At 41.1% G+C, this 26,866-nt stretch overlaps 1 protein-coding gene across 7 annotated transcripts in view; it reads right to left on the minus strand.

Annotated features, from left to right (window-relative positions):
* LOC144521904 (transcription factor SOX-6-like) overlaps positions 1 to 26,866 on the minus strand; it is a 118,276-nt gene that overhangs the window by 12,315 nt on the left and 79,095 nt on the right. For 5 of the 7 annotated variants that reach the window (XM_078256563.1, XM_078256561.1, XM_078256562.1 and 2 more), the window contains 6 exons: positions 20,903 to 21,040; positions 19,738 to 19,858; positions 18,325 to 18,404; positions 8,781 to 8,930; positions 6,921 to 7,098; positions 4,672 to 4,880 (listed from right to left, as the gene is read on the minus strand). In XM_078256563.1, coding sequence (XP_078112689.1) covers positions 4,672 to 4,880; positions 6,921 to 7,098; positions 8,781 to 8,930; positions 18,325 to 18,404; positions 19,738 to 19,858; positions 20,903 to 21,040 — 876 coding nt within the window. The remainder of the gene's footprint in view (positions 1 to 4,671; positions 4,881 to 6,920; positions 7,099 to 8,780; positions 8,931 to 18,324; positions 18,405 to 19,737; positions 19,859 to 20,902; positions 21,041 to 26,866) is intronic. The other 2 variants (XM_078256564.1, XM_078256565.1) reach the window with 2 other exon arrangements.

Raw genomic sequence — 26,866 nt, forward strand, 5'->3', positions numbered from 1 at the left:
AAGTGTCCAAAGTCTTAACCCACTTTTGTATGGCTGCTGAGGGATCAACCTAACTGTTAAATTATGTGATCACAGATACCAAAAACATCCACGTGTCCCCATCATTCAATGTCGAGTGATTGTTTCCATACCCAGCATCATCCAAAGTGAGAAAACAGATCTTGAAGCGATTAAAAAAAACGGTTTGTGTTCCTTCTTATGTGGCCTGTAGATTTACCTGCACTCAGTCTGCCATCACCTACTGTGTTCATCTCTTATGGAAACAGGAAAAGTAGTCCCTCGTGGTTCAAAGCAGTGTATTATTTTTCTATCATATTTCATGTCAACTTTACAACGCTCCTGTGCAGACCTGTACCATGCAGAGAGAACTTCTACATGTTATCACTTTATATTCGAATGAGTTAGAGCCTTAGTGAACAATCTAGCAGGGACATGTGGTTGATTTTGGTGTTTTCATCCAAAATATGTCAGCTGAGTAATGTGCAAATCTTTCAAAAACTTTGTTTTTTTTTTGGTGTTTTCCTTTAAGTGGGTTTAGGGAGTGTTTTGTGGCTGTTTAGATGAAAAAAAGTGCACAAGCTTACACACACACACACACACACACACACACACACACACACACACACACACACACACACAAACAGCCATACATAGTGGCTATTTCAGTGAGGCTTTGGCAGCCGCAGGCCAGCTGGAAGCAACGTAAGCGTAAGGTGATACTCAACAATGCCACTAACTGGCCAGGCCTCTCGTCTGTACACCAGCTATAATGACATTAACATGGCCAAGGCCAGTGCAGAGCCAGGACACAGACACACACACACACACACACACACACACACACACACACACACACACACACACACACACACACACACACACACACACACACACACACACACACAAAACGGAACGTAGGATCACTTTCAGCTCTTAGGGAAATGTCTATGTCGTCGATGCTTGAAATTAATGCTGTGGGACAAAAATACACAAACAGAAAATGAAATTAACACAAACACACACACACTCAGACGTCACCGCGACAACTCCATTTGTGTTGAATCAGCGCGGGCAATAAATAGTTCAACATTCAATATTACACTGAAATACCATTTACCAGTTGCCTCATTCCCTCCCAAGAAGCCTAATATGCTGCACTAGTACAATGTGATAAAACAAAAAGGCTTGGCCAGAGCTTCAAAGTTTCTAAGCAGAGGATTTGAGCAACAAATGTATTCAAAGAACAAAAAACAACACACAAATCCAAGGTAAAGAAAAAGAGCTGGTCTCGCTGCCTCCCGAGGTGGAGCGGGTGAGTCACACTCTCAGTATCCAGCAAGTTCCATCCATGAATTGTTTAAGACAGAGCAAAGCCTTTGAGTACTTTAGAAGACACACACACACACACACACACACACACAAAAAAAAAAAAAAACTTCTCCATCCCGAAGAAAAAACTGTGTTTAAAGCTAAGAGAGAGTCTTTGAGCTGCTGTTCTTAGGTAACGAATAACAAACTGACAACAAACACCAAGGCCTGCTGTCGTCCTCGAACCGGAAACAATTACTTTGAGAGTTTCCAAATGAGCTTTTTATTAGGAGGCATGGAGCTATAAACCAAATTACTGCATTGCTTTGGTTTTGTTCTTATAAAGTTGGAAAATATAGAACTTGAGAAGCACACAGGGCTCTCCCTGCAATACACTCACCTTCATCTGCGATCATTTCAAAGTTAACTTTGTAGAAAAATCTCTTTTTAACTTAACTTATTTGGAAACATTTGTGGGATTCTTCACCAGACCTGTAGCAAACAACTCAAATTAAATCGTAATAAACTATTTATTAGTATAGGCTGTTGTATAATTTATATATATATGAGTTTCTCAGTGTTTACTAGCATAATGACTTATAAAAAAAAAAAGTCAACTTGGGAATGAGGATAAATACAGCAGAGATATATTTTGCCAAATTTGGGATGTTTTCCTCCTGAAGATGCAAGGCAAACAAGTCCAAAAAAAATTCAAAACAGCCTATCCTTGGAGTGCACCAATCATGACCTACTTGGGGTTGTTGGGTTCAAAGTCTCCACCCCTAAAATATTCATGAGTTCCTCTCCTCCTCCTTTTCCTCCTCCTTTTCCTCCTCCTTGCAAGCAACATGGGATCAATTGCGCAGGAGAGCCGGTCTAATCATGTACCCTATATTACGGAATGTCTGATTCCTGGAATCTGTGATTGGCTGATCAGACTGATTGAAGATGTTTTGGAATATGGATGTCCCTCTGGATATAAAATCCTGATACAAAGACCCTGTCTCCCACATGGATGGGGGAGGTCCCTTCACCCGAGAAAGGCCCTTTAATTGGGCTAAAACCTCGAGGCCGGGATCCCCCCCTCTAGGGCAAGTGGAGAGCTGGACTCCATAATACACACACACACACACACACACATTAATGTTAACACCATCTCTTCTCCCAAAAAACACCCACTCAGTCTCAGTCAAGCCAGGCACACACACACACACACACACACGCCAAAACCATCACTTGTCATTGGCCCAGCTGCTCCCTCTTCAAAGCTGTTGGCTTCTGGGTGGCCGTGGAGATGAGAGAAGAAAAGAGAAGTCCTCAAGAGCTGCAGCTCGAGCCAAACAACACCAAATATCATCCATGAATATTCTTCAGACTTGTGCACAAGCTGAGCAGAGACCTTGAACACTCGGCCAATGGAGAAAATAAGACACAGGAGCGAGGAGTTTGGAGTTGGAGATTTGTGTCTGTGTGTGCCCGTGTGTGTGTGTGTGTGTGTGTGTGCGCGAAAAAGCAAGAGAGAAACTTACGTGGACCTGAACGCTGTATAAATGCAAAAGAGATCCTCTTCCCTTTTTCTCCTCACCACATTACTCTGCATGCTCCCCATTTTAGAAGATGTGTCCACATCTTTAACTGAAGGAAAAGTAGTGATACCACATTGTAAAAGTAAAGGTCCAGAATTCAAACGTTTACTGATATGTAATAAATATGTCGTAAGAGTGTACTGCCCAGGTGCTCAAGTAAATGGGACCAAGAAGGGGTGATATTTTTTAGGAAATGTAACAAGGCTTTTTTTTTCATTTTAATGTGTATGTAATAAGCTAGAGCTGTATACTTTTTGTACTTATTTAGCAGGTTTTTAATGTGATTGTTGTGTCTGTGTGATAGTTTCTATTGTGTATATGACATTTTGATGGGTACATTTACTTTGAAATGTCTGTGTTGGAGGTACATCTTTCTTTAAAGGTTGGTAAATAAAAATGGTCAAAATATGCTTATTGAATAAAGTGCAGACTCTTGGAGCAAAGCGATAAGTGTTGCTGAGTTGTTCCTCATCAAAAATAAATTGTCAGCAACATGTACATGTACATCTAATATCAAAAGTACATATACTTATTATGTAAAATAATATTAATATTTAGAAAGTATTTTACAGTTGTACCTGGTCTTGGTGGAGCAAATTTTATTTTTTTTCACTGTTAAGTGCTTTAATTCATCATATGCATCATATTATAAATCTAAATGTTTTGTATTTAAAATATTAATCTGCAAAGTAAATAGTAACTATAGCTGACAAATAGTGAAGCGAAAAGTCCAAGAAACAAGTTGAATAAGATAGAAATAGTCAAGTGCCAGTGCCTGGAAATTGTGCCTTACAAAAGTACAGTACTTGGAAAATGTCACTTTCCCCCACCGCCTGTTGGTGTGTGTCACATGAACTGTACAATATGTGTGTCCTTGCATTTATGTAGTTTACGTGTGTGTGCAGTGTTTCAATCAGAATTCTTGCTTCACATGAAAGAAAATGCCTTTGAAAACCGCATTTAGACCATGTGATCCTATAGACCCTATCAGTCAACTGTGTCTGTGAATCCTCTTATGTAGCCACATGTGATCTGTCTGCAGCGGTGGAACAAGTATTCAGTAAGTACTGCTAGCTAGTCAGTTGCAGAGCATGAGGGAGTGCCACCCTAGCAGCTAGGCGAGCATTATAACATGTGTTACAAAGTAAAGGCTGGACTACAACAGAGCTGTTTGGAGCAGTTTGTGAACAGTGTTTTCTGTTGGAGATGGTAACTTCCTTTGGGGTGGACTTTGGATTTTTTCACTTTGTCAACCTATAGCGTGCACAAAAAGATATATAACACAATAAAGGAAAGGGAAAAAGCATAATTTGAGCACTTTAAGTAAAAGTACATAAGTACCATCAGGAAAATGCACATTAAGTATTAAAAGTAAAAGTACTCAATGCAGAATATTAAACCCTCACATTTTAGAAACTGGAAATGATAAAAACTGTTCTGTCAAGGTGTTCAATTGCTAATCATTTCAGCTGGACTTGTAGGTTGTTTTATTGTTGGGTAGTTTAATTCATAATAAAATATCATATTTTATAAACTACATATGTTTTGTGTGCAAAAATCTTAATTTGTAAAGTAACTAGTAATTAAAGCTGTCAGATTAATGAAGAGGAGTAAAAAGTACAATATTTCTCTCTGAAATGTAGCAGAGTAGAAGTAGAAAGTGCCATGAAAAGAATAGACTCGAGTAAAGTACAAGTACCTCAAATTTGTACTTCAGTATAATACTTGAGTAAATGTACTTAGTTACATTTCTCTGTCTCTGTCTGTCTTCTCTAACCTTGTTGCCATTGTTGAGGCTCATGCTGCTGAGAGCCGACAGTTTGGCCTCCAGACTGTGGTGTCCCGGCTGCTGCTGCTGCTGCTGCTGGTGGTGGTGGAGCTGCTCCCTCTGGATCTGCTCCCTCATGCTCCTGGCCTCTTGGATGGCCTTCATCACCGCATCCTGGTCCCCAAACAACGCTGTGGAGTTGAGGCTGGACAGGATGTCTGGGATGGGAGGACAGAAGAGAGGGACAACTATCTGTCACTTTGACTGGCAACACAGGAAAGCCTAGAGCGTGTGGCTTCAATACAAGAAGCTGTTCATTTCTGGATTAATTTCTGTCTTCCTTTAACTATGACAGTATTCTATTTCTCATCAACCTCAAATATGAATCACTAAATAGGAAACGGTTCAAGTATTTGTATTTGTTGGGCAGTTGAGTTCAAATATCAACAATCTTTGCGCAGTATCGCTAACTGTACCTTTATGTAGAAAGTAGTAAAGTAGTTCGTTTGAGTAGTTTGATCCGACAATAGCCTGGAGACATGAGCAACAACCCTCAGATCAGATTCTGATTTAAAAGTTTTGATTGGCGTACAATTGAATGTGACATAACTTTTTCTCAGCCATTTCAAACTAGTGAGAAGAGGACAGAGGAACCCACAAATAAGAAAATCTGATGTGAAATGGCAAAAACCATTCCAACTTTGGCAGGAAATTGGTATTATTGGACCCTATCTCTCATACTAAAGATGAGAATAGGTTTTCAGGGCTTTTAGGCATCTTTCCCTAAACTTAACCAAGCAGGTCATGTATGGGTACTTAAAACGAAATGGAAAAGCCATGTTATGTTATGAGTTTACCCATTTCTTCTGAATCCCCGTACAGTCTTCAGACAATAAGTACCAGGAAATGGTTCTTAAGACGTGTGCCATCACAGATAAGTTGTCAGAAAAGTTCTATATGGCACCATTGTAAATAAGTTTAATACTGCACCAAGTCTGCCATTTTCAAAGATTTGCTCTGCAAAGCAACTGGTTCCTAAATTCTGATTTGCAAGTATTCTGTCAGTATTTGTCAGTTTTTAAACAAACCAGACTCGGATGCTGTTGAACCACTGTAACCCTTGAAGAACCCAGTTTGGTGCATGTGTGTGGTTTCATGTGACTTAATGAACACTATCAAGCTTTGAAAACAAAGCATTAAGTGCTAAAAACCAAAAATTCAGAATCGCTGCAATTTAATTCTTACGAAATAATATTATAAACATCTGTATAAAAATGGAATTTTTCCAAACTCTTTATGGGTGCCAAATGTCGCTAAAGTTGTTTTCCAGTCGACTTGTGTCTAAACACGAGAGAGCCTCCTCCCCCTTGTTTATGTGCCATGCTTCACACTTTTGAAACCAATGCACATTTGAAGAATGAGAAAGAAAAAAAACTAAAAGGATGCAAAGTTCCCGTCGCCCTCCTCGTTTAATTAGCAGACAAGTAGGAAGCACTGTATGCTTGGGTGGCCGTTAAAATGGGCAAAAAATAACTTTGCAGGGAACACAAGCGTCGCGTCCTCAAAGCCACTCCAGAGGAGCTGGCGAAATTGTTTTCTGGGGGGGATATAATGAGAGGGTTTAGATTGGCCTTAATAACAGATAGCAGAGGTAGGGGCATAAAAGGTCTAGCACGGGCAGACAATGATGTGAGGAAGCTCTTAAAAACCAAATAACGTGTGCTGGGTTTCACTGCTTCCGCTGCTGGGGTTTTCATTGGGGCTAAATACAGGGCTTTGGACTCCTGTAAAACACAAACACACACACACAATTACACACACAGGTCTCCTCGTGGGGTTGAGGTGTCTGCAGTCTATCAGGCGCATGCGACGCTGCTTGGTTTGTCTGTGTGTGGCGGGAAGGAGGGAGGTGTTTGGGTGGGTGATGTTTTTGTTTTTCCGGTTGAGGGGTAGACATAATTTGACACTGGAATTAGGACATGTTTACTCTGGATGGATGTACAGTACAGATGTGAACAATATGTAAAGTAAAGTGTCTGAGTGTTTGTTAGTGTGTGAGACAGGCAGCATGTATGTGTAGAGTGCGTCAGAGTTTTTTCTTGGCATTGTGAAGCAGCATTTAGACAGTGTGATTCTTATTGAACCTGTCAGTAAAGCCAATTCTAATGTATTTATTTTAGGCAGACTAGGCTAGGTGGCCCATCCTGTCTACCCAGTGGTAAAAGAAAGAAAGATGCATGTATGTGTTTGTTACCTACCCATAGAGGTGTTCCTGCCCATGTTGGCGATGGGGCTTGGGATGCGGCCCTTGCCCATGCCTGTAGGGCTGGTCTTGTTCCCAGAGAACAGACTATGCGTCGGGGACGTCGGGGAGCGAAGCAGCTCAGTTGTCTTGGGTCTGGCTGAGAGGTTCAATGGCTGTGTGGATCCTTCCTCCTGTTGGTAGAATGGACGCAACAGTGTCCGATGGATCAGGATCTGTATCCGAATTTAACTTAAAGAAGCCCTATTAACAAGTTATGGGTCACATAATGTTTGTGCATGATACACAAGCTGCCAATGGTTTTCATGCTATTCCACTAAATGACATTCGAGTACAGTAATGCAACAATAAAAGTAGTAATGCAGCAACAAAGGCAAGGAAGAAAAATACTGCTAGCAAGTCAACATGGATATAAACAACGTAGGTATAAGAAGTCTTCCAAAGATCAACTTTGCAAATGTTTTATGCCGGAAAGAATGCATTGAACACATATATAGGCACAGTATGTGCCAAGCAATCGTTAGTTCACCAACATTTCTATTTTTAATAGATTTTTTAATCTTTGTGATGGTATATGGTGTGACACAGCCATGTATAAAGAAATGTTTTGGCAAAACTATTTGTTTCTGCTTTTGAAATGGGTCACCTTTGGTAGTGACATTGACTCAATTTAAGATGACCACAACCACGGATTTTTTAATTTTGTCCAAAGTATCCCTTGAAGTGCTTTCAGTAACTAAGTGACGCTGCCATCGACTGATCAGTCATCCCTGTCGGGTTTTTACCCTTCAATAAATGAATTCCACTGCTAACCTCTGTGAACCTGACAGGGACAAGAAGTCACAGTGTACCTTCTTATCTAAACAATGGCACCTTTGTGCAATTCCTCTATTTCTAATCAGAGGTTAATGACCACATTGATCCACACAAAGAATCCCCTGGAAGAGAAAAAGGGTGTATGTAATGCAAGTCAACACGGCCTGACTGCTGGCAGCAAACACTTAATGAACGTGGATCTAATTTGGAGCTGAGCTAAGGGAAGTGTTGAGAAGGAAAGGAGTCCAGGACCATCTTAGCGGGGAGAGGGAAGGGGGGGTTAGGCTGCGGGTGGCATGCCAAATTGGGGGGTGGGCTGAGCATGTGCGGGGTTAGCGGAGGCTGGGGACTTTGGAGGGTACAGCACTACTGTTTGAATGCGGTGAGCTCTGACGCCGGTCTATTGTGACGCCGGTTGCAGCTGTGCCCCACACACACATGGCTTCCATTACTGCCTCGTCGTCGAGTAAAGATGAGGCGTACGCTCTCTCCAGTGAAGGGGTCTGGGCTCCTGCCAAACAGCAGCCAGCGCCAGTGTCAGTTTTGTGAGTGTGCTTGTGTTTGTGTGTGTATCAGTGTGTGACTTTTAAATAAGCTGTTTCTAATAGTTGGTGAAGAGTATAAGGCCATGCGCAGTTTGTTGTTTCAACAACTTCCAAATTTCCAGCCTCTCACTTTTACTTGAACTGATCATCATCATCATCATCATCATCATCATCATCATCATCATCATCATCATCATCATTATTCGTGTGTTTTCCTATCATAAATATTCTGAACTCACTCTTTCCTCTGACTTATGTTTGTTACTTCCACAATACGTAGCTCTTATACATTTGTCTAATTCCCAGTTGCTTGTTTCTTGAAAATAGTCAACAAAGTGCTGTTGTCTTTGTCTACTGCTTATTGGTCTGTCTCCTGAAATTGACATATTATCAATCACAAATGTGTCCACCTGGCTCTTGTAAATCCTGTAGAATCATTTGAACAATTCTGCTATTCCACATAAACGGTTTTACATTTGCCACAATGGACTCACCTTAATGTGAGCGATAGGACTGGATGCTCGCTTCTCGCTCTTCATGGCGGAGGGGGAAAGGGGACTGGAGGAGTTGGGAGCCTGTGGGAGGGGAGCCATCTTGGATCCTGGTGAGATCTGCATGCTTGCCAGTTGGGCGGCATACAGCTGCTGCATAAAAGGGAAGAAACCAGCAAAACCGACAGACTATTAACATTGCTCGCCAGCAGCTAGTCAGTGGCTTCCCTCTTTATTCTCTCTCCTCTCTTTTTCTATGCACCCCCCCCCCCCCCACCCACCCACCCACCCACCCACCCACACACACACACACACACACACACACACACACACACACCTAGAGCTGAAGTTGACATAATGTCCCAAAACAAATGGAAGATTTGTTTGAGGGGGTGAGTATTTATCAGGGAGGCCTTCCAGAATCATTTCAAATAAATGATCTACAATCGATCTCTGACACTTATTCTTTCAACAGATGCTGGGAGCAGCTTGTGTATCAATTTGCATGTCAAAATAAATCCAGACAATAGGTGAAGCAACTTTTGAATGCTTAGCTTGAATCCTCCTTAAGTTTAATATTGACTATTGATCTATAAAATTGGATATATATGACTTGGTTCTGCACAAATATGAACGTGTAAGTATGGAAATGAGCTTTTTAGATAATGCCTGGCACAGTGTTGCTAACAACAGTATTCTTTTCAAAAAACAATGTGAACCACAATGGAAAGAAGCATATGTATTTTTGTTGTTATTCTGACTATTTAACATTTTTAAAGCAGAGCTGTACTGTAATTGTAAATGGTAATAGTAAAAAAATATATAGGATTACAAACAATAATTTATGAGTCTCAAAAACACTTCAGACTAATCTGGTCACATATGGTTAGTACTTTTGTAATTTTGAACTAACAGTTAAAAAAAAAAATCAAGTTTCTTCACTAACTTTAATCCAAAAGACAAAAAGTGGACAATCATGTTTAAGTAGGTGCAGTCACACTGCAATTACATCTTGGTCATGAGTCAATTGAAAAACACTTGAAAGTAATGTAAAAATAATAGAAAACTTAAAAAATAAAGACTTAGACGAAGTATAAGCCATCTGCCTTCAGGATTGGACGAAAACATTAAATGTTGCAAAAAAAATTTTACCGATTTTCCTTCCAACAAAAATCAAAGAGTCAAATACTCGGCCCAGTCCAGGGTCTTCTAAATCAAAGCTAGCTAGCCAGACAAACCGCTGCCTAAACCACTGTCAACCCCTGTCTAACTGCATTGGAGTGTGAGTGCTGGAGTATCAAAGAGCCTGTCCTCAGGAAAAACCACCCAGACATGCCTGGCCTTCACTTAGACTCCCTCCTCTCTTTCTTTCTTTCCTCTCTTTCGTTACTCTCACCTCATCTATACTCTCCCCCTCGTTCTACGTATCTGTATTTCTTTTGTCCTCTCTTTTGATCTCCCTCTGACTCTCTCTCTTTTTCCTCTGTCTCTGTTTTGTTCCAAAATCGCTCGTCATATCTTCTCCACCATCTCCATCTCTGTTTCTTTCTCTCTGTTTTTACTCAGAAGCCCTCGGCCTAAACGGCCCCCAGTGTTGTGAGATCTGATTTCCCCATAGTCAAAACTGCAAAGCCTCCTGGGACCAGAGATCCAAAAGCAAGGAGTGCTTGATAGAGAAAGAGAGAGAGAGTGTTGCGCTGCAGACACACGAGACCACCGTCGCTTCACCGCCGAAGCGCCAGGCTCAGCGGTTGGGGCCAGAGAAATTGGCTGGCCCTCTTTCCACTTCTCTCGGAGCGATATTAAACACAAACAGAAGGGGCCTCGCCGTTGAAACAAAGCCCTGATGTCACGCAGCTTATTTTCCTTGGAAGGCACAAGGAGTGCTCGGGCCAACCCCTGGCGATATGAGATCCCCGTAAGAATGTGCCTTGAATGGCTGGTGGTGAGGCCTCTCGCGTCAATCAAGCTGACCGCAGAGTTACTTCTGGTGATGCCTGATATTCTTACAGCTCTAAGGGGAGCAGGGGCTGGGGCAGACACACGAGTCTTTGAGGTAAAACACACAGTTAGCGTCTCACACTCGTGCCTGCACAAACGTGCGCACACACACACAAACGCACTCGCTGGAATTGTGCTGTTAGCAGCGATTCCGTCAGCGATTCCAAATAAGATGAGGGAACTGTTGAACAAACAGAAGACTGAGAATAGGAGCTTGTACCTTATTTTTTCTCTGAGATTGATTGGTGTCTGGGGAGGCCAATGTGCTGCGTAAACAACCCCAACCAGAGCTCTCGCCATTCAGTCAACCCCCAAGGGAAGACAATGCCGCAATTTCCTAAATTACAAATTGACAAAGAGGGCCTTGAATCCCTCCTTAGCTGTCCAGACTATCTGACTGGCCTTTGGACATTAGTGCTAATTTAACTGAAATCCAAAGATTAGTCTGTCAATTTTGGCCGTCATAAACATCAGCAGAGATTTTAATAGTCGACTTTGACATAGAGAGAAGGTGATGTCGTTGTGGTCTGGATGTGGGCAGCACTATCCGGACTGCAGCTGTATTGCAGCCTGCCAACAGCCTTCTCTGTGCTCAGACCGGCCCGTCCCATTAGGACTGAGTAGAGAATCCCTTTAGATGGCCTCTTTTAGTGTTGAGCTGCTATCGATCTCAGGAGTACACAAAACAAATGAGGTTTTGTCTTTTTCAGCAGGTTTGCAAGGGGAGGCGGAGGGTGAGATGGATCGACTGCCACTGAGCTAGCCCACACAGAGGCTAAATATTGCACTTGGAGGGTTAGCTGCATCGAAGACAGTGAAAGAGATACACAGAGTGGCAGGCTGCATAAAGACAACCATTATCTCACCAGTTCTCTTTTACGGAATAGATACTTCGTTTTTTAAGTCCCAGACAAACCCAATTGAATGCCCTCCAATCATTGTCCTCATTCTATGACAAAGAAAGCCATTCTGCCATAATCACTGTGTTAGCAACAAGGCAGAAATCATAACTTTGGGGCACAAAAGTTTGTTCCTCACCGTTGTCTCCATGCCTCAGACACAGAAACAGTAATAGGCAGAACATAGAGACAGATAGCAAGAGATGTCTTATGATTTCAACAAGAATGTCTGCTAAGCAACTGTATTTCACTCGCATTAGCCGTGACAAAGGGGGCCTTTCTTCAGCAGGAATCCACTGTTTGTGAAGGGGTCTACTCCGAGGCTCTGGAAACAATTGTCCCGATGAAGTTCCCACGCCGATAGCAAGACATTGTGCTATCACAACTTTTAGGTCAGGCCATGGTGGGTCAAGCACAATAGGACAGCTTTTGCTAAATTTTGCCTGTTTGTTATTAGTCATCCTGCTTGAGATTGAATAGGTTTCTTCAATTGATCAACGCATAAAACAAAGGAAATGATTATTGCTGTTACTTTCTGAACCTTTACTGTCTTCTCCGATGATTTGGAGATGCGGTAAACCTCTTGTAGCTTGTGCAGGTTTGTTTTCATTGCCTGAGAATATGCTCTTTCTGTATGCCAGCCTATGCCCGCTTGACCATCAGTGCCAGCCAGCTGTCTGAAGGCTTGCTACGGGGCAGAACTATGAAACATCTGGATGAGTCTGGCTACAACATCTGTCCATCTGTTTTGAGCACAGATCTGGCATTGAAAGGGTTTGATGCCAGCTGGTGTGTACTTGACTACAGTACTGTATGTAGCAGAGGAGATTGCTAACGTAGAACTAACATGGTGTAATTGTATATGTATATGTATATACAATGCCTTTTTTATAGGCTAATGCATAGTTTCACACACTGAAGTTTTGTGAAGTGTAGCGTAACTGAGACTAATGACTTAAAGACACTTAAAAACAGACCTCAGTGTGTGCATTGGACTGTCATGTCAAGACATCACCAATCCCTTTATTGTAGTGCCTTGTTTAAATCCCAACTGACTGACTCACCAAAAGGCACATTCATTTGCTAAACAAGCATGGAAGGAAAAAACACATTATATAGATAACGAATGATGATTAATGACTCGTGAATGCATGAAACTACATCAATTACACCAGACCTCAGCCTATGATGCACATTCCATACTGTAAGTGCCTGTCTCTTATTGAGTGCAACAGTGCAATTCGCCAAAGTTCACCAACATGACAAGCTACATTCAAGAGTCAAAGGGTCACGGCTGGAGGCAAAGGTCAGAGAAAGCTCTCATGCGTGATAAATAAGTGATGAGTGAAGACACAAGAAGTAAGCAGCAAGTCAGCAAGGCTAAGAAAAAAAAAACATGCACTCACAATAATTGTGAGATTTTAGAAATGCTGCCCTCACCTCAAGGGCATAACGTTGGGTTCAACATTGGGGGGATGAGATTTCCACTTCTTTGCAAAATGGAAATTTTGAACGTCAAACACTTTATTTTCTGCATTCTGGTGAATTTTAAAGGAAATTAATCATTACTTTATTTTTTTTTTGGGGGGGGTTGCACTGGCCAGTTTTTATTTTTTTTGGGGGGGGCTGTAAATTACACCTATGCCTCACCTAGGAAAAGGGATAACCTATAAAGCTGAGAAAGAGAGAGATACGCTCTGGCACTACTGCATAACCACAATGGCTATATGAAGGCCAAAGGGCTAAAGATAATGTGACCACTCATCAGTTTGAGTGTAAATCTCATGTCAGAATCATGTTAGTTCAGACTGTCTCACCTAAAAATAAAAACCTCTGGAGAAATCAAGCAGTGGTGCTACATCACAGCAAAGGCCATGTCTGTAATGAGTTAGGCTATTGTTCAGACAACTACTACTACAGTAACTGAATTGATCACATTTGAGAAGACATGGAATCTGTCATTTAGTTTTTACTTTTTCATTTAAAAAAAAATGTATTAGAGGACAAACCCCTTGAGATGCACCATCAAAACAAAGACATTGAAATGTAATTGAAATTGATTGTAAATTGTAATTGAAAAATGTAAACATAAATACATAAATAATAATGATAATGAATTAAACAATCTAACAAAACAAAAGAATACACATATGGTTGCTGTATGGCAATCAATCAAACCAATATTCTGCAATATTGGGAAAAACTGAACCTTTTTTTCAGTTGGGAAAAGTAAAGGCAAATGGCTCAATTATTAACAAATGTCCTGGGGGAAAGCCTGTAGTTGTCGAGTTCTCCGACACACAAACAAGCAGCTCACACACAGCAAAGACACTCCAAAAAGATGCATCGCATATAGAATGATACATGTCGGTATAGGTATATAGGGGTTAAGGTGACATGTTGATTCATTAAAAGCACATCAACTTCACGAAGTAAACATTAATTGCAGGGCTGTTGGGCTGGATAGCAGTACACCATGCAGGTGTTTTTATTGTATCCATCCCCTCGAGATTCTTTACGAGACAGCTTTAACGCTACTGTACCATAGTACAAAGAGTGATGAAGATACATAACTAAATAAGTGCAATTCATAAATCTCATCATGATTGCTTTTGGCATAGGCATTGTTGTCAAAACAATGTCCAAGCATGTGCTGAAAGCCAGCGCCTCCGTCTCACAAAAATTCCTCAGATAATCACCCTTTTTTTCTCTCATGAACACTTCCCCACGCTCTCTGTCTTCCTCCTTCTCCCAGTCTCCTATACTCGATTTTTAGCCAGCGCTGTGATGAGAAGCTTCCTCTTTCATTCAGGTTGCTCTATGCCTCTCATTCTCCACGTCTCGTGCAGTGTTTAAATGTGAATGAGTTTCACTCACTCTCCGACATCATTCATGCTCTTACCTCTCACTCGTGTGAGAGGTAAGAGACTCTTTTGATCATTTCAAAGCCAGGAGTGGAGATAGGCTGTGCCGCCGCTCCCCTCAGCGCAGCACGGCGCTACGCTAAGTCAATAGCAGCTAATGAGGGCCTCGATAAGCGAAAACCACAATACAAATTGAGTAAACTGAGACAAGGATTCTTGTAAAATCCAAAAGACATGCCATGGTAATGACTGACACGATGAAGCAATGTTGTTTGCCAGTGAAAAAGCTTTTGAGGGCTTTTGGTGTCTTCAGTGATAGTAGATAAGCAGGAGGGTGGATGGGGTTGTGTTGTGAAATTCCAAACATTCATTTTTCTTTTCTTGTATTTGTTTCACTTTTTTTCTTTGCAAATATGTTCTATGATAACCATTATGGATAACTACTGTTCTCAAACCACAGGTGTCTAGCAGCAATAAATGATTTGATGAATTGCTGGGGCCAGGTGTTGTGCTGGTGGGGCAGAATTCCGCTGCGATTCATCATAACAGCTTTTGTCTGACACAGCTGACAGGCAACAGATAAGCGGGCTAGCATGTTAGCGTCAGCCTGTAGAGCTTCTTCTTTAACAAATTATGCATCATATTGTTTTATTGAAAAAAGTGAACTCCATTATGTTTTTGCTCTTATGGATGTGTTGGAGGTATTTATGAACATATACTGTAACATTTAGCAGCTGAGACTATTGGTTAGTTGTACAAAGAACCGTCAGGAAATAATAACGTAGCAGGCAAATTATCATTTTGGTGGTATTTTTGTATCGACACTTCCCAGAGACCGCTTGTTAATCACACAGGGAGGCATTCATTTATTTGATTTTCTGTTGTTCCAGTCATGACAGCTATAATTTCTTGTGCAAAACAGCAAATTTTTTTGTTGCCTGATGTTTTTTTCCCCATGTAAAATCTACCAGAGACTCAGCAAGTTTCGTAATAGCCTTGGCCTCTAGATCTCATATACACAATATATGAGATCATGCACCAGGTATATATTAAATCACACTTGTGTAGTTGAGTGGGCAATGGATTTTAAGCACTGAAGAGTGTTTTTATTTTATGAAGATGTTGCAGGTGTTTTTTACACACTTGAACTCAGGGACAACATAGGAGTTTCACTTATTTTGCTAGTGTTCCTTATCTTTACTGTGTTTTTTTATTTGTCTACTCACTTATGTACAATTGTCTTGGTTTCTGGTCTGCTAGTTACACCCTCAGGATTAGATCAATATGTACCTTCTCAGTGTACAAACCCTTCCCTTGTAGCCTTGTCTTTGTTCCTGCTGCTGCTGCTCTGAAACTTGGTTTCTGCTACAGTTGTTTATTTGGTTGTGAAACACTCAAACACAAGTTTTCGTCATAGATATTGAAGAGGCACTTCTTTAGTTTGCTTTATTTTGACACAGTCTCCAATTCCAAAATGATGTAACCTCTTTTTTTTTTCCAACACTAGAAAAGGATAATGACACAAGATTTCCTTTAGTTTAAGCAAGTAAAACAATTTAGGTTTCGAAAAAAACAAAGGCAAGTTAAGGTTTTAATCATGGCTAAATGTGAAAAAGTTTTTCAATTTTTTTTTTAAAAGTCGTTATTTCCCGGGTGCAAAGTTTTTATGAGTTCAGAAATGAATGCAGGTGAAACTGAAGCATATCTCATATGCACAAACAGACACACGCCCACCAACCTCCACACCCTTTTCACCACTTCATTGTCAAACCGTCTGTTCCTGCTCTTGTCTCCACTGTCTGATTCTTTTGTTGTGGAAAGACATCACTCACCCTTTTTGTGCAATTTTATGTTAAAGGTTGGTTCATACGGAGGGACATGGGGGGGAAAAAAGATTCTCGTGCGCACAAAATACTTTCTGGTCTCAATGTGAAATATTAACTTTAGCCACGTAACGTTAGCAGTACTTTGTTAGCATAATTTAGCTAGCCTGAGATTGGTTTCTCGCATGCTCACGAGAAAGGTTTTTTGTGCGCACCAGAAAGTTTCTCATGCGCACAAGAAAAAATTTTTAGGGGCTCTGTACATTCACCCCGATTACAAAAAATAATAATTATCTTATCGGTAGCCATACAGATAGTTTGGATTTTGTTAAGATATTGTGGTGATTTCAGACCGTCCAACATATTACAAACCATATTTTTGTTTATTTTTAGGCTTGCCTTAGTGGCTGTAGTAGTTAAAATAGATAATAGGTGACGTAGTCTAATTGTAGAAGAAGTACAGAGAGAGCGTGCAGCAGGAATATTTAGCAGGACATTTGTTCTATGCGCTCCGCTTCCCGCCCCCGAGGGCACGTGCCGGCTGCTAAGTGACACAAGAGCACTCAAATTTACTTTCAACTAATCTTCTACACCCCTGCACCACCTAGCCTATTCATAACAAGCTAATCTTTTATGTCTGTGTCTTATTGGGTGGCATGTTTTCATACAAAAAGAATCTTTGTACACATTATCAGAGGGGAATATTTGATGATTGCATTGTTATATTTTATGTAGTCTTGATTTAGGTGTTTACAGTGCTCATTAACATTTAAAAGGGTTGTCAATCTGGTTCTTCAAGTTAATTGTAGCAAACCATAACTTTATTCAAATAAAACGTAATTTTTTACAAAATAGCGGCTAGTGAAGATGCTGAGTGGCTAGTAGCTTTTGGAAAACCACTGGCCACAGTGGCTGGTGAGCATAAAAGTTAATATCAAGCCCTGTACATAACTGAAGTCACGTACGTGACGTACTTAACTTAACTGCGTTACATATTTGATTTACCTACATAACGGACGTTACTTTGTTACATAACAAAACATACTTATTTTAACCAAAACCACGATCTTTTCAGAAACCTAACCAAGTAGTTTTGTTTCAATTCACAACGGTAACCAAATGTTTAAAACTGCGTCCGTTTAACAACGTGCGCCTGTTGCTAGTACTCTCCAACAGACATATATGTTGTTTTGGCAAACAACCTATTCTGTAGTTTAGGTATGAGAACATGATGGGTGATTTTTGATAAAATTTCAGGAGACAAGGGGCCCTATCTTGCACCCGGCGCAGCGCAAAGCCAAACGCAAGTGTCTTTGCTAGTTTAGGACAGACGCAGTGGTCAATTTCCCGTCCAGCGCCCACGTCATTTAAATAGCAAATGCATCTGCGTGCATCTTTGCACCCATGGGCGTGCTGGTCTTAGGTGTGTTCAGGTGAATACTTGGCGTATTGCTATCTTGAGGCGGCGGGAAGTGATCGCGCCATTGACCAACAACAATCTGGTCTAAAGTCAATAGCGCAGCATTTCATTGTTATTTTAACAGCAAATTAGTAAAATGCGCCTAGGCTTATGCACAGCGCGTGCACACTATGCTTGTTACACACACACAGGGAAGCACAGCAGCACACAAACATGCAAAAGATTACAAATAAAAAATATTACGGTGCAAATCTGTCATCATAATAGCAATGCGCCAAGGTACAAACACGCCTGGCTTTTAAAGGGAATGGGAGATAACACTCTGATTGGTTTATTGCATGTTATGCCCAAAACACACCTATGAATTAATAAAGACCCTAAGTACAACCCTTTTGAACCATGCGCCCGGCACACAGACCCTTTTTTCCGCTGTCAAACTAGCAAAAGTGGATTTGGACAAGCCCTAAACGCATCTGTGCCATGCACTTCACGTTGTGAGCTTAGATCGTTAAAATAGGGCCCAAGGTCTTTTTGTATTACCTGTAGTTGTAACGGGCTGAGTCCAGACGCCGCTGCAGCTGCCATTGTAGATGGAATAAACTGCATGGGGTAATTCTCACCTGTTGAAAAAAACAAAACAAAACATATTGTAGAGAGAGGTGGGGGGAGGCAGATTACTGTTGAAGAACTAACCTGCTTTTTACCTTTAGCCAGCCTCTGTCTGTCTTGCCCTTTGTCTCCTTACTTGTTCCTCTCTTGCTCTCCTGTTTTTACTCATGTTTTTATTCATGGAAAATGAAATACGAAGGGTCACAAGTGTTGTATTCAAAGGTTAATAATAATTGTCGGTACACACGGGTGCTTGAGACTCTGGCGATCAGAGTTCAAGTCCATTGCTCCCTCATTGGGATGCACTCATAAATGTATATACGAGTAGCCGTGTATAACCCCTACTGTTTGTCCCTAAAAGGCTTTCCATGTCTGAGACTTTGTTGAAAACAGACCAAAGTCAAAGGAGAGTGTGGAATAATGGCTTTTTAATCCCTTTCTTCATTTCTGCCTCTCTTTGCTGCCTTGTGGGAGTGTATGCTCACGCAGTAGGAATAAACCTGGATTATGCTGTATGAAGCATGGAGGGTCAGGCGAGCACCTGGAGGAATGCATGGAAGAAAGGAATGTGTGAAGGACGAGGAAAGAGGAAGAAAGCAGGTGGTGCTGTGAATCCTACAATGAGAAGATGTGTACTTGATGTGTGTTGAAGTGAGTTGTTGCGCCTTTCTGTACAAAATCTTTGTGGATTGCTGAAAGCATGCAACATGAATGCAAGTCTTTACATGTGATTTGGGGAATCGTGTTTTGTCTGTCTGTTTCATCCTTATGTGTTCATTGTTAGGTCGAAGCATACCAGGAGAACATGCTTGAGTGTGTGTGTGTGTGTGTGTGTGTGTGTGTGTGTGTGTGTGTGTGTGTGTGTGTGTGTGTGTGTGTTTGTGTGAGAAAGTGTGAAATTCCATGTTGCAGATGTGTTGTGCAACTGACACGCTTTCAGCCCTCCATAAAGGAGACATTCCAGTCCTCACTGTGTCCAATGTATTGTTCCTGACGTGAACAAGCAGAGCTTGTAAATCTCTCCGCTCATTTCCAGAACATTCCTCACCTGACACACCTCATTAACATAGACTGGGATTCCAGTGTGTGTGTGTGTGTGTGTGTGTGTGTGTGTGTGTGTGTTTGAGTGAGAGAGAGATAGAGAGACTTACTGTTTTTCTTATTTAGTTAACGAGAACTGTCAGAGTCATAGAGCTGTTGTGTGTAATCTATGTTGGGCAAATGTTCAGTTTGTGTGTGTGTGTGTGTGTGTGTGTGTGTGTGTGTGTGTGTGTGTGTGTGTGTGTGTGTGTGTGTCTGTGTGTGTATGTGTCTGTGTGTCTGTGTGTGTGTGTGTTTGTATACCTGGCTTGTAGGACATGCCCGGTGGAAAGAGGAAGCCCTGCTGTGCAGCAGCGGCAGCAGCCAGAGATCGCTGGTCGTGAGGAAACACTGGGATCATCAGAGGAGCCATGTGACCCTGGACCTAAGAGATAGAGAGAAGAGAGACATTGACAGAGAGAGAGAGAGAGAGTGTGAGGAGAGAGATATTTGAAGTCCTTACATGAAACATGTCATAAAAATCACCTTACTGAACACACACAACCACTCCTATCTACTGTATACAAATGCTGCAAACATGCACAAATCACACACAATACACAAAAAAGAAAAATGAAACTAGAAATAAATGAAAGGATAGAAAGAAAGGACTGTCATGCGATAAAAGAAAAAGGAAAAGATGGAGGAAGAAATAACGCAAAAGGCTTAAAGTCAAAAAGAGAAAAGAAAGAGTGAAGCGAAGAAGCACAGAAGAAAGAAACAATGAGTGTAAAATAAAAAAGGGAAAAGAGTGAATAAATGTTAAGAGGGAAAGATTAGGAAAAAGAGATGGTCACGATTTACAAATTCTGCTGACAAAAACCAAACAGCTCATATGCAGTAAAAAGACAAACACCTACACTCCAAGGATGAAATGATCAGCAGGGTTAGAGAGACAAGAGTTAAAGAACAGAGACCAAACAACAAATAAAGATGCACATTCTTGAGAGACAAGTGTAAAAATGTGAAACAAAATGCCTTTAAAACAACAGAGAGGCTAACAGCTGCCTTTCATGTCGGCTTGAAAGACTCTTAAAAACTGTGGGTTCGACTGAGTTAAGGCTCTGAGGGCTCGAACCGAGGAGAGCATATCAAAGATGAGCCTGCGGGAATCTATTAGGTCTGGCTGTACTTAACCACTGCACTGTCTCACTCTCTTCCCTTCCATCTCTCCCTTTATCTCGTACTTTTCTTTACATTTTTCTGTCTCGTAAATTGTTTGTCTCTTTCCCTCTCATGTCTCCTTTTCTTGTCTTTCTCTCTGTCTGTCTCTCCGTTTTGCTTTGCTTCCTGTTTTCTTCTTCTCGCTCATTACATTTTGCAGATCTTCACACATGTTAAAGGCATTACAATGAAATGCAAATTAGGTGTTTTCAAACTATTTGAAACAAAAGGATTGACTAATGGCGTTTTTTCCATTACATGTTACCTGCTCGACTCTACTCAGCTCGACTCGACTCGGCCGCGGTGCCCCGTCCTTCATTTTCCATTGCAGATTTAGTACTGCCTCATGCCTGAGGCAAGCGTGGCTGGTCATCATAGCGACGCCGCAGGAAACTGCCGTGACCTAACGTGACACACACACAGAACGTCGAGGGTGTGTTGTTTTTGATTCTCAGCATGTGGCTGTTGCCACAGCCAGAAGACAAATTTAGTTTCAGAAGAAGCTGGAGGCAGCCGCTGGCTAAACTATTCAAAAATGGCGGGTTTGTTCAGGACACCCCGGTCTGTCGCCAAGGGGGTAAGTGTCTGTCAACAACCCGTACCTCCTATGGCGCCATTTTGATGCTAACAAGCACTCACCCGCCATTAGCATTCCATTGACTGCCATTCATTTTGACGTCACTTTGACAGCGAATAACTTTACAGCTGAAGCGTTTAAAGACTTTGTATTTCTAAAGAAACACAACAATGTATAAAAGGCTCCATTACCTTGTACCTCACGTTATGGCTCCGTAGCCATGTCATAACCACGCAACTTACTGTTGCATAGTAGAGGAATTACCGTATAGTACAGGAGAAGCTCACAGGCAATTTCGACTTACATTAGCTGTTTAAGTTTAATTACTAATGTTAACTAGCATTTTAGTTAGCAATTAGCCTGTGCCCATGTTATCTCCTTACATATACCTACACTCTCCGTCTCTGCAAAATTGGGAATGATTGAGATTTCTTTTGGCACAGCTACCAGAAGACTTACAACTTTCAGACAGGTTGCTCACGTCACATCTACGTCGTCTCTCTCAGTTGGAGGCTTCGCAGTAACGCTCAGCGCTCACCGGAAAAGTGCTTCTAATATCCTTCACTGGTCTCCGTCCAGAGCACCGGGATCTGTTGGTCCAGTTTATATACTGTCTATGGCTGTCGCTAGCAATGATGACGCAGTGATTAGTGACGATTCTCTCTGACCAATCAGTAGTTTTCAAGTCACCTTTTGGTATCGGCTCAGCTCGCTTGGAACCTGGATGCAGGTGATACTAAAAAAAGTACCTGTTAGCAGGTACCAGGTACTTTTTTTCGTAATGGAAAACCAAAAAAGGCGAGTAGAGTCGAGGTGAGTCGAACAGGTACCATGTAATGGAAAAATGCCATAATAGGCCTCTTTGGATTACTTGTTTTTTTATCCTAGCTTGTATGTCATATTTCTATGCTTGCTGAAAAAATATAAGCAAAAGGAATGACATTTTGGGCAGGGCACTCTTTGGGGACATTCTTTGTTAAAAAATGCATTTGTGTTGCTGTATCTCAATGTCTTTGTGGATTATCTGTACAGACATTTTTTTATATAATGCCAGTTTTACAACTGTACGTGCAACTGTCCACCTCTTTTCTCCCATTTTCTCTAAATCTGTAGCATGTTTTCTTGATTTGATTTGGCTCCTCTTTTCTCTCCTATGTTTCTTCTTTTGAGAATAATTTTTGTTTCTCTCAGTCATCACTTCTGAATGTTTATTATTGTTTCTATTCTTGACAGTCTCCCTTTTTCTTCTTCTCTATAGCTTTCTCTTTCCATTTTTTGTGCTTTCCATTGAATTTATTTTTAGATTAGTTAAGATTAATAATAAGCCTCTTACTTCCTCCTCTGTATTTCATAAATTTTCAGCTAACCACACTATTATCTTGGCTTCTCTATATCTCGTTAGACTGTCTCATTCTCTTCCCTTCCATCTCTGCGTTCCTTTAATTTTTTTCTGTCTTGTAAAATTGTTTGTCTCTTTCCCTCTCATGTCTCCTTTTCTTGTCTTTCTCTCTGTCTGTCTTTCTGTCTGTCATTATCCATTTCGTACTCCTGTTTCTACTTCTCTCCTATTCTCTCTTTACCCTTTCTTCTTATTTCACATCTCCTCTTCAAACTTGTCTTGTCGCTCTCTGCTCTCATTTCTTCTTTTTCTTTAATGTGTTTCACTTTCAGATGAACGTTTGTTGACACCTCTCTTTCTCTCTCCATTTCTTTCCTTACCTCCATTCAATGCCATCGACCTCCATTTGTCTCCTTTACTACCAATTCATTAACCACCCTGACCCCTCCCACTGTCCTCCTATATTTACAGCGTCAGCATGTTGTGTGGTTACAGTATTGCTTTGCATTTGTACTGCAGGGTTATGTGGTTGAATTAGATGACCGTCCTCTGGGATGTATATGGAGTGTGTGAGAGAGGTTGGAAGGGTTTGTGGTAGGGAGGTTCAAAGAGCATGACTAAATAGAGAGAGAGAGAGAGAGAGAGAGAGAGAGAGAGAGAGAGAGGGAGAGAGAGATGAACAGGACCATCCTTGACTTGCATGTGTTGGCTGAAGTCCATCAATGAAAAGATCAGAAGAAGAAGAACAGAAAATTAATCGACAAGCAATTTGACAATCGATTATTCGTGTAAAGCATTTAGCAAGCATAAAGCTGCTGGTTCCAGCTTCACATATGTGATGATTACTGCTTTCCACTGTTTTAAATAATTGTTTATTGAATATCTTAGTGTTTTGGACTGTTGGTCAGACAATACAATTAACTTAATGGTGTTATTTTGGGCTCTGGGGACTTGTGATGGGCTTTTTCCTCCACTGTTTTTTTGACATTCGATAGATGAAACAGCTAATCAAAAAAAAAAAAAAAATAGATGGATCATAAAAATAACTAGAATGCAACCCACTCACAAGACAGAACTTCAATATCAGATGATTTCTAGAAAATACCACAATTACGCTCAGTGGCAATGTGTTTAAATGTTCAGCTTCAACATCTCTTTCATTTTATTCCTTCAATATCCTCTCTTGGAAAGTACAGCATGGTTAACTAAAACTACCTGGTTAAGGAAACATCATCATCATCATCATCATCATCACTGTTAAATATTTGAAAAAGCCAACAAAAAAGGTTTTTTATTATGTGCAAATGCCCATCTAGAGTACTGCTCTTATTTTGCAAGCACTACATAAAGTGATGCGTTAGATATGTTACACTTATGTTGATCATACAGTAAATCATGCAACTGCAAACATATCCATTATGACCATAACTGCTGAGATGACCGGTCCTGTGTTTGTGTGTTTATATTCTGTCCTTGTGAGAACAAATTTAAAGTTGACTTCTTTGGAGGGGAAATATTTTGTGAACTCAAATTATTTGACTTTAGAAAAACGTTGTGGCTCAAAAAAATTTATGCAGTCAACTGAGGACCCTTAAAAGAAAAGTGTGTACAGCTTGTGTATGTGTGGTCTTGGTTTTGAATATTTATGAGGACCAACAAGAGTTTTAGACCTTGTGAGGACTTTTCCAATATTTTGTTCTTCACTTAATCAAAGTGCTGTTTGAGGCTTAAGACTTGGTTTTAGGGTCAAGGTTACAATTAAGTTGTGTGTGTGTGTGTGTGTGTGTGTGTGTGTGTGTGTGTGTGTGTGTGTGTGTGTGTGTGTGTGTGTGTGTGTGTGTGTGTGTGTGTGTGTGTGTGTGCTTATGTATGTGTGTACTAACACACGTTAGCATTGTTTGGTAAGTGTGCAGTTACATGTGTTCATCACCTGACCGGTTTTTCAGACATGGTTGTTTAGGTCACACTCCAAAAAGCCTGATAGCTTGGGAGGCCCTCATCACACACACACACACACACACACACACACACACACACACACACAGACACACACACACACACACACACACACACACACACACACACACACACAGACACACACTGAAAGTTCAGGGTACTTTTCCCATGCACACACCCAGACACAAGCTGTCCCACGTCTTGTGACACGGAGAAAAGAGAATGAAGAATAAAAACGAGTCTGTCTGTCCGAGTAGCTAAAAAAAAAAGAAGAAGAAGAGAGAAGTAGGGGAATGGGGAGGAGGGGTGGAAGTTATAGAGTGGGACAAAATGCTCCCATTCATTGTATTCCTTTGGGAACACTGGGACTGACTGGGGCTGCTTCACTAGCGCAAACACACAAAGATCTTCTTTTACCAAGGGGAGGGGGGGAGAGGGGGGGGTGCTGGATGAATGGACTGGGGAAGGTGGTGCTGTGGGGGCCCCCGCTCTGCTCAGCCCCTAAGAAAACACAAGGCCCCCTTCCTCTAACTGCCCACCAGACACATCGACATACACACCTAGGCACAGGGAACATGTGTACACATGCAGACACACACTTAGAATTAATGGTCCTCTTGTGTACGGCCAGCAGGGTTAGAGGGCAATGAGTATGTATGTGGTGTGGCTGTATGTCAATGTGTTTGAGAAGGAGTGACCTCTGGAAGCATGATTTGGCACGATGGAGGCCTGCAAAATCCAACTGGTTCTTTCAATTTTTTGTTGTTCTGAATAATTCTCTCTTTCTCTCTAAATCGACTGCTATTGTCTATTACAATATGTATTTAAATTAATTCTCCAATGAGCAATATGATATTGATTCAGTTTAAATTGATAACACAAGTACGGCCAACTGTGAAGCTCTTCAACAGTTGGTCGTACTTGTGTGGTAGCTGTTTTTTTTTGCCACTTTCTTGCTGCTTCCAGTCACTTTTGGTTCATTGTTTTGGTTCTCCAGCCAGTGTATAGACTGTATAGTCAAGTATCACTGTTCTTATATAAAACTGTAGGCAGCTGTTTTCGGCAAACAAGCTCAAACAAGGCTACCTGCTTAGCTTGAAACAGCAGAAAGATGAAGTAACGTTAAAGCAACACTATGTAACTTTTCCCGCTTCGGTCCCCCTACGGGTTGTCACATTTGAACTACAGCTGCAGTTAAAAGTTACATAGTGTTGCTTTAAACAAGTAGCTACTGAAGAGAGCATCTAGCTTTTTAAAGACACATTTTTTCTCAGGAGTTAAACACAAGCTATAGCATAACATGTTAGCCATAACAACTTGATAAGCTAATGGTAAACCAAGCCTGAACTCTTTTAGTTTGTTGTCCCTTTGCCCCATAGTTGTCAGATTTAGTTTAATCTAGTTATAAGAACACAATATACCTACACATAATTACATTGTTTGTTCTTCCACCATCTCGCTACTCCCATGTGAGCACAATGAAGAGGTGATTTTAGGTGAAGCACACAGGATTACTGTATGCTTTTTTCCATAGCACACAGGTTAATACACTGGAGTGAGAGCCATTGTAAAGTCAAAAGTTAGCTATTCTCCATAGCTGGTGAGTCCAATTGACGTTATGGGCCTTCCATGGCTTTCCGAGTCATTGTGTCTGAAGCTGTATATGCTGACGTAGGTGCTGCCTGTCTTTCTAACTGCCATTTGCCTGCTCCATTAGTTCGTATGCATATGTGTGTGTGTGTGTGTGTGTGTGTGTGTGTGTGTGTGTGTGTGTGTGTGTGTGTGTGTGTGTGTATTATTGTGTTTGTGCCTGTTTGTCTTAACCCAGACTATTCACAACCTCCCTTACGGCAGTGCTTTATTGATAAGAAGACTAGCAGTGATGAAAGAAGGACTGTACTGTAAAAACTTTACAGTATCTTTCTCTCTGTAAAGCCTTTCCTTCTGTCTTGTATTATGACTCAAAAATAAACGTCAGATTTTTCTTGACTATAAATGACTGCATTTGAAACTCATTTCGCTGTCACGCACCGTAAATTCTGTGTCAAAAACTTAAGAGTATGAATGTTGGTTAAAACCATATCTGTACCTTAATTAGTCCCAATGTAAACACCAACAACAGTGGGCTAATGGTGTTTCAACAGGGGACAGCATATTCTACATATGGAACAGGCTGCTGACTACATCATCCGCGGTAGAAGATAATACAAAATAAATTAAAAAGTAAAAACAATCGTAAAACAACAAGAACTCAAAGACAGAAGAGGAGGAGGGCAGGCAAAGGAGGAGACAGAGGAGTTATAAACGAAGAACAGAGAGAGGGAGGAGGAGGAGGAGGAGGAGGAGGAGAAGGAGGA

Source organism: Sander vitreus, chromosome 8 (assembly GCF_031162955.1).
Source record: "Sander vitreus isolate 19-12246 chromosome 8, sanVit1, whole genome shotgun sequence".
Taxonomy (NCBI): domain Eukaryota; kingdom Metazoa; phylum Chordata; class Actinopteri; order Perciformes; family Percidae; genus Sander; species Sander vitreus.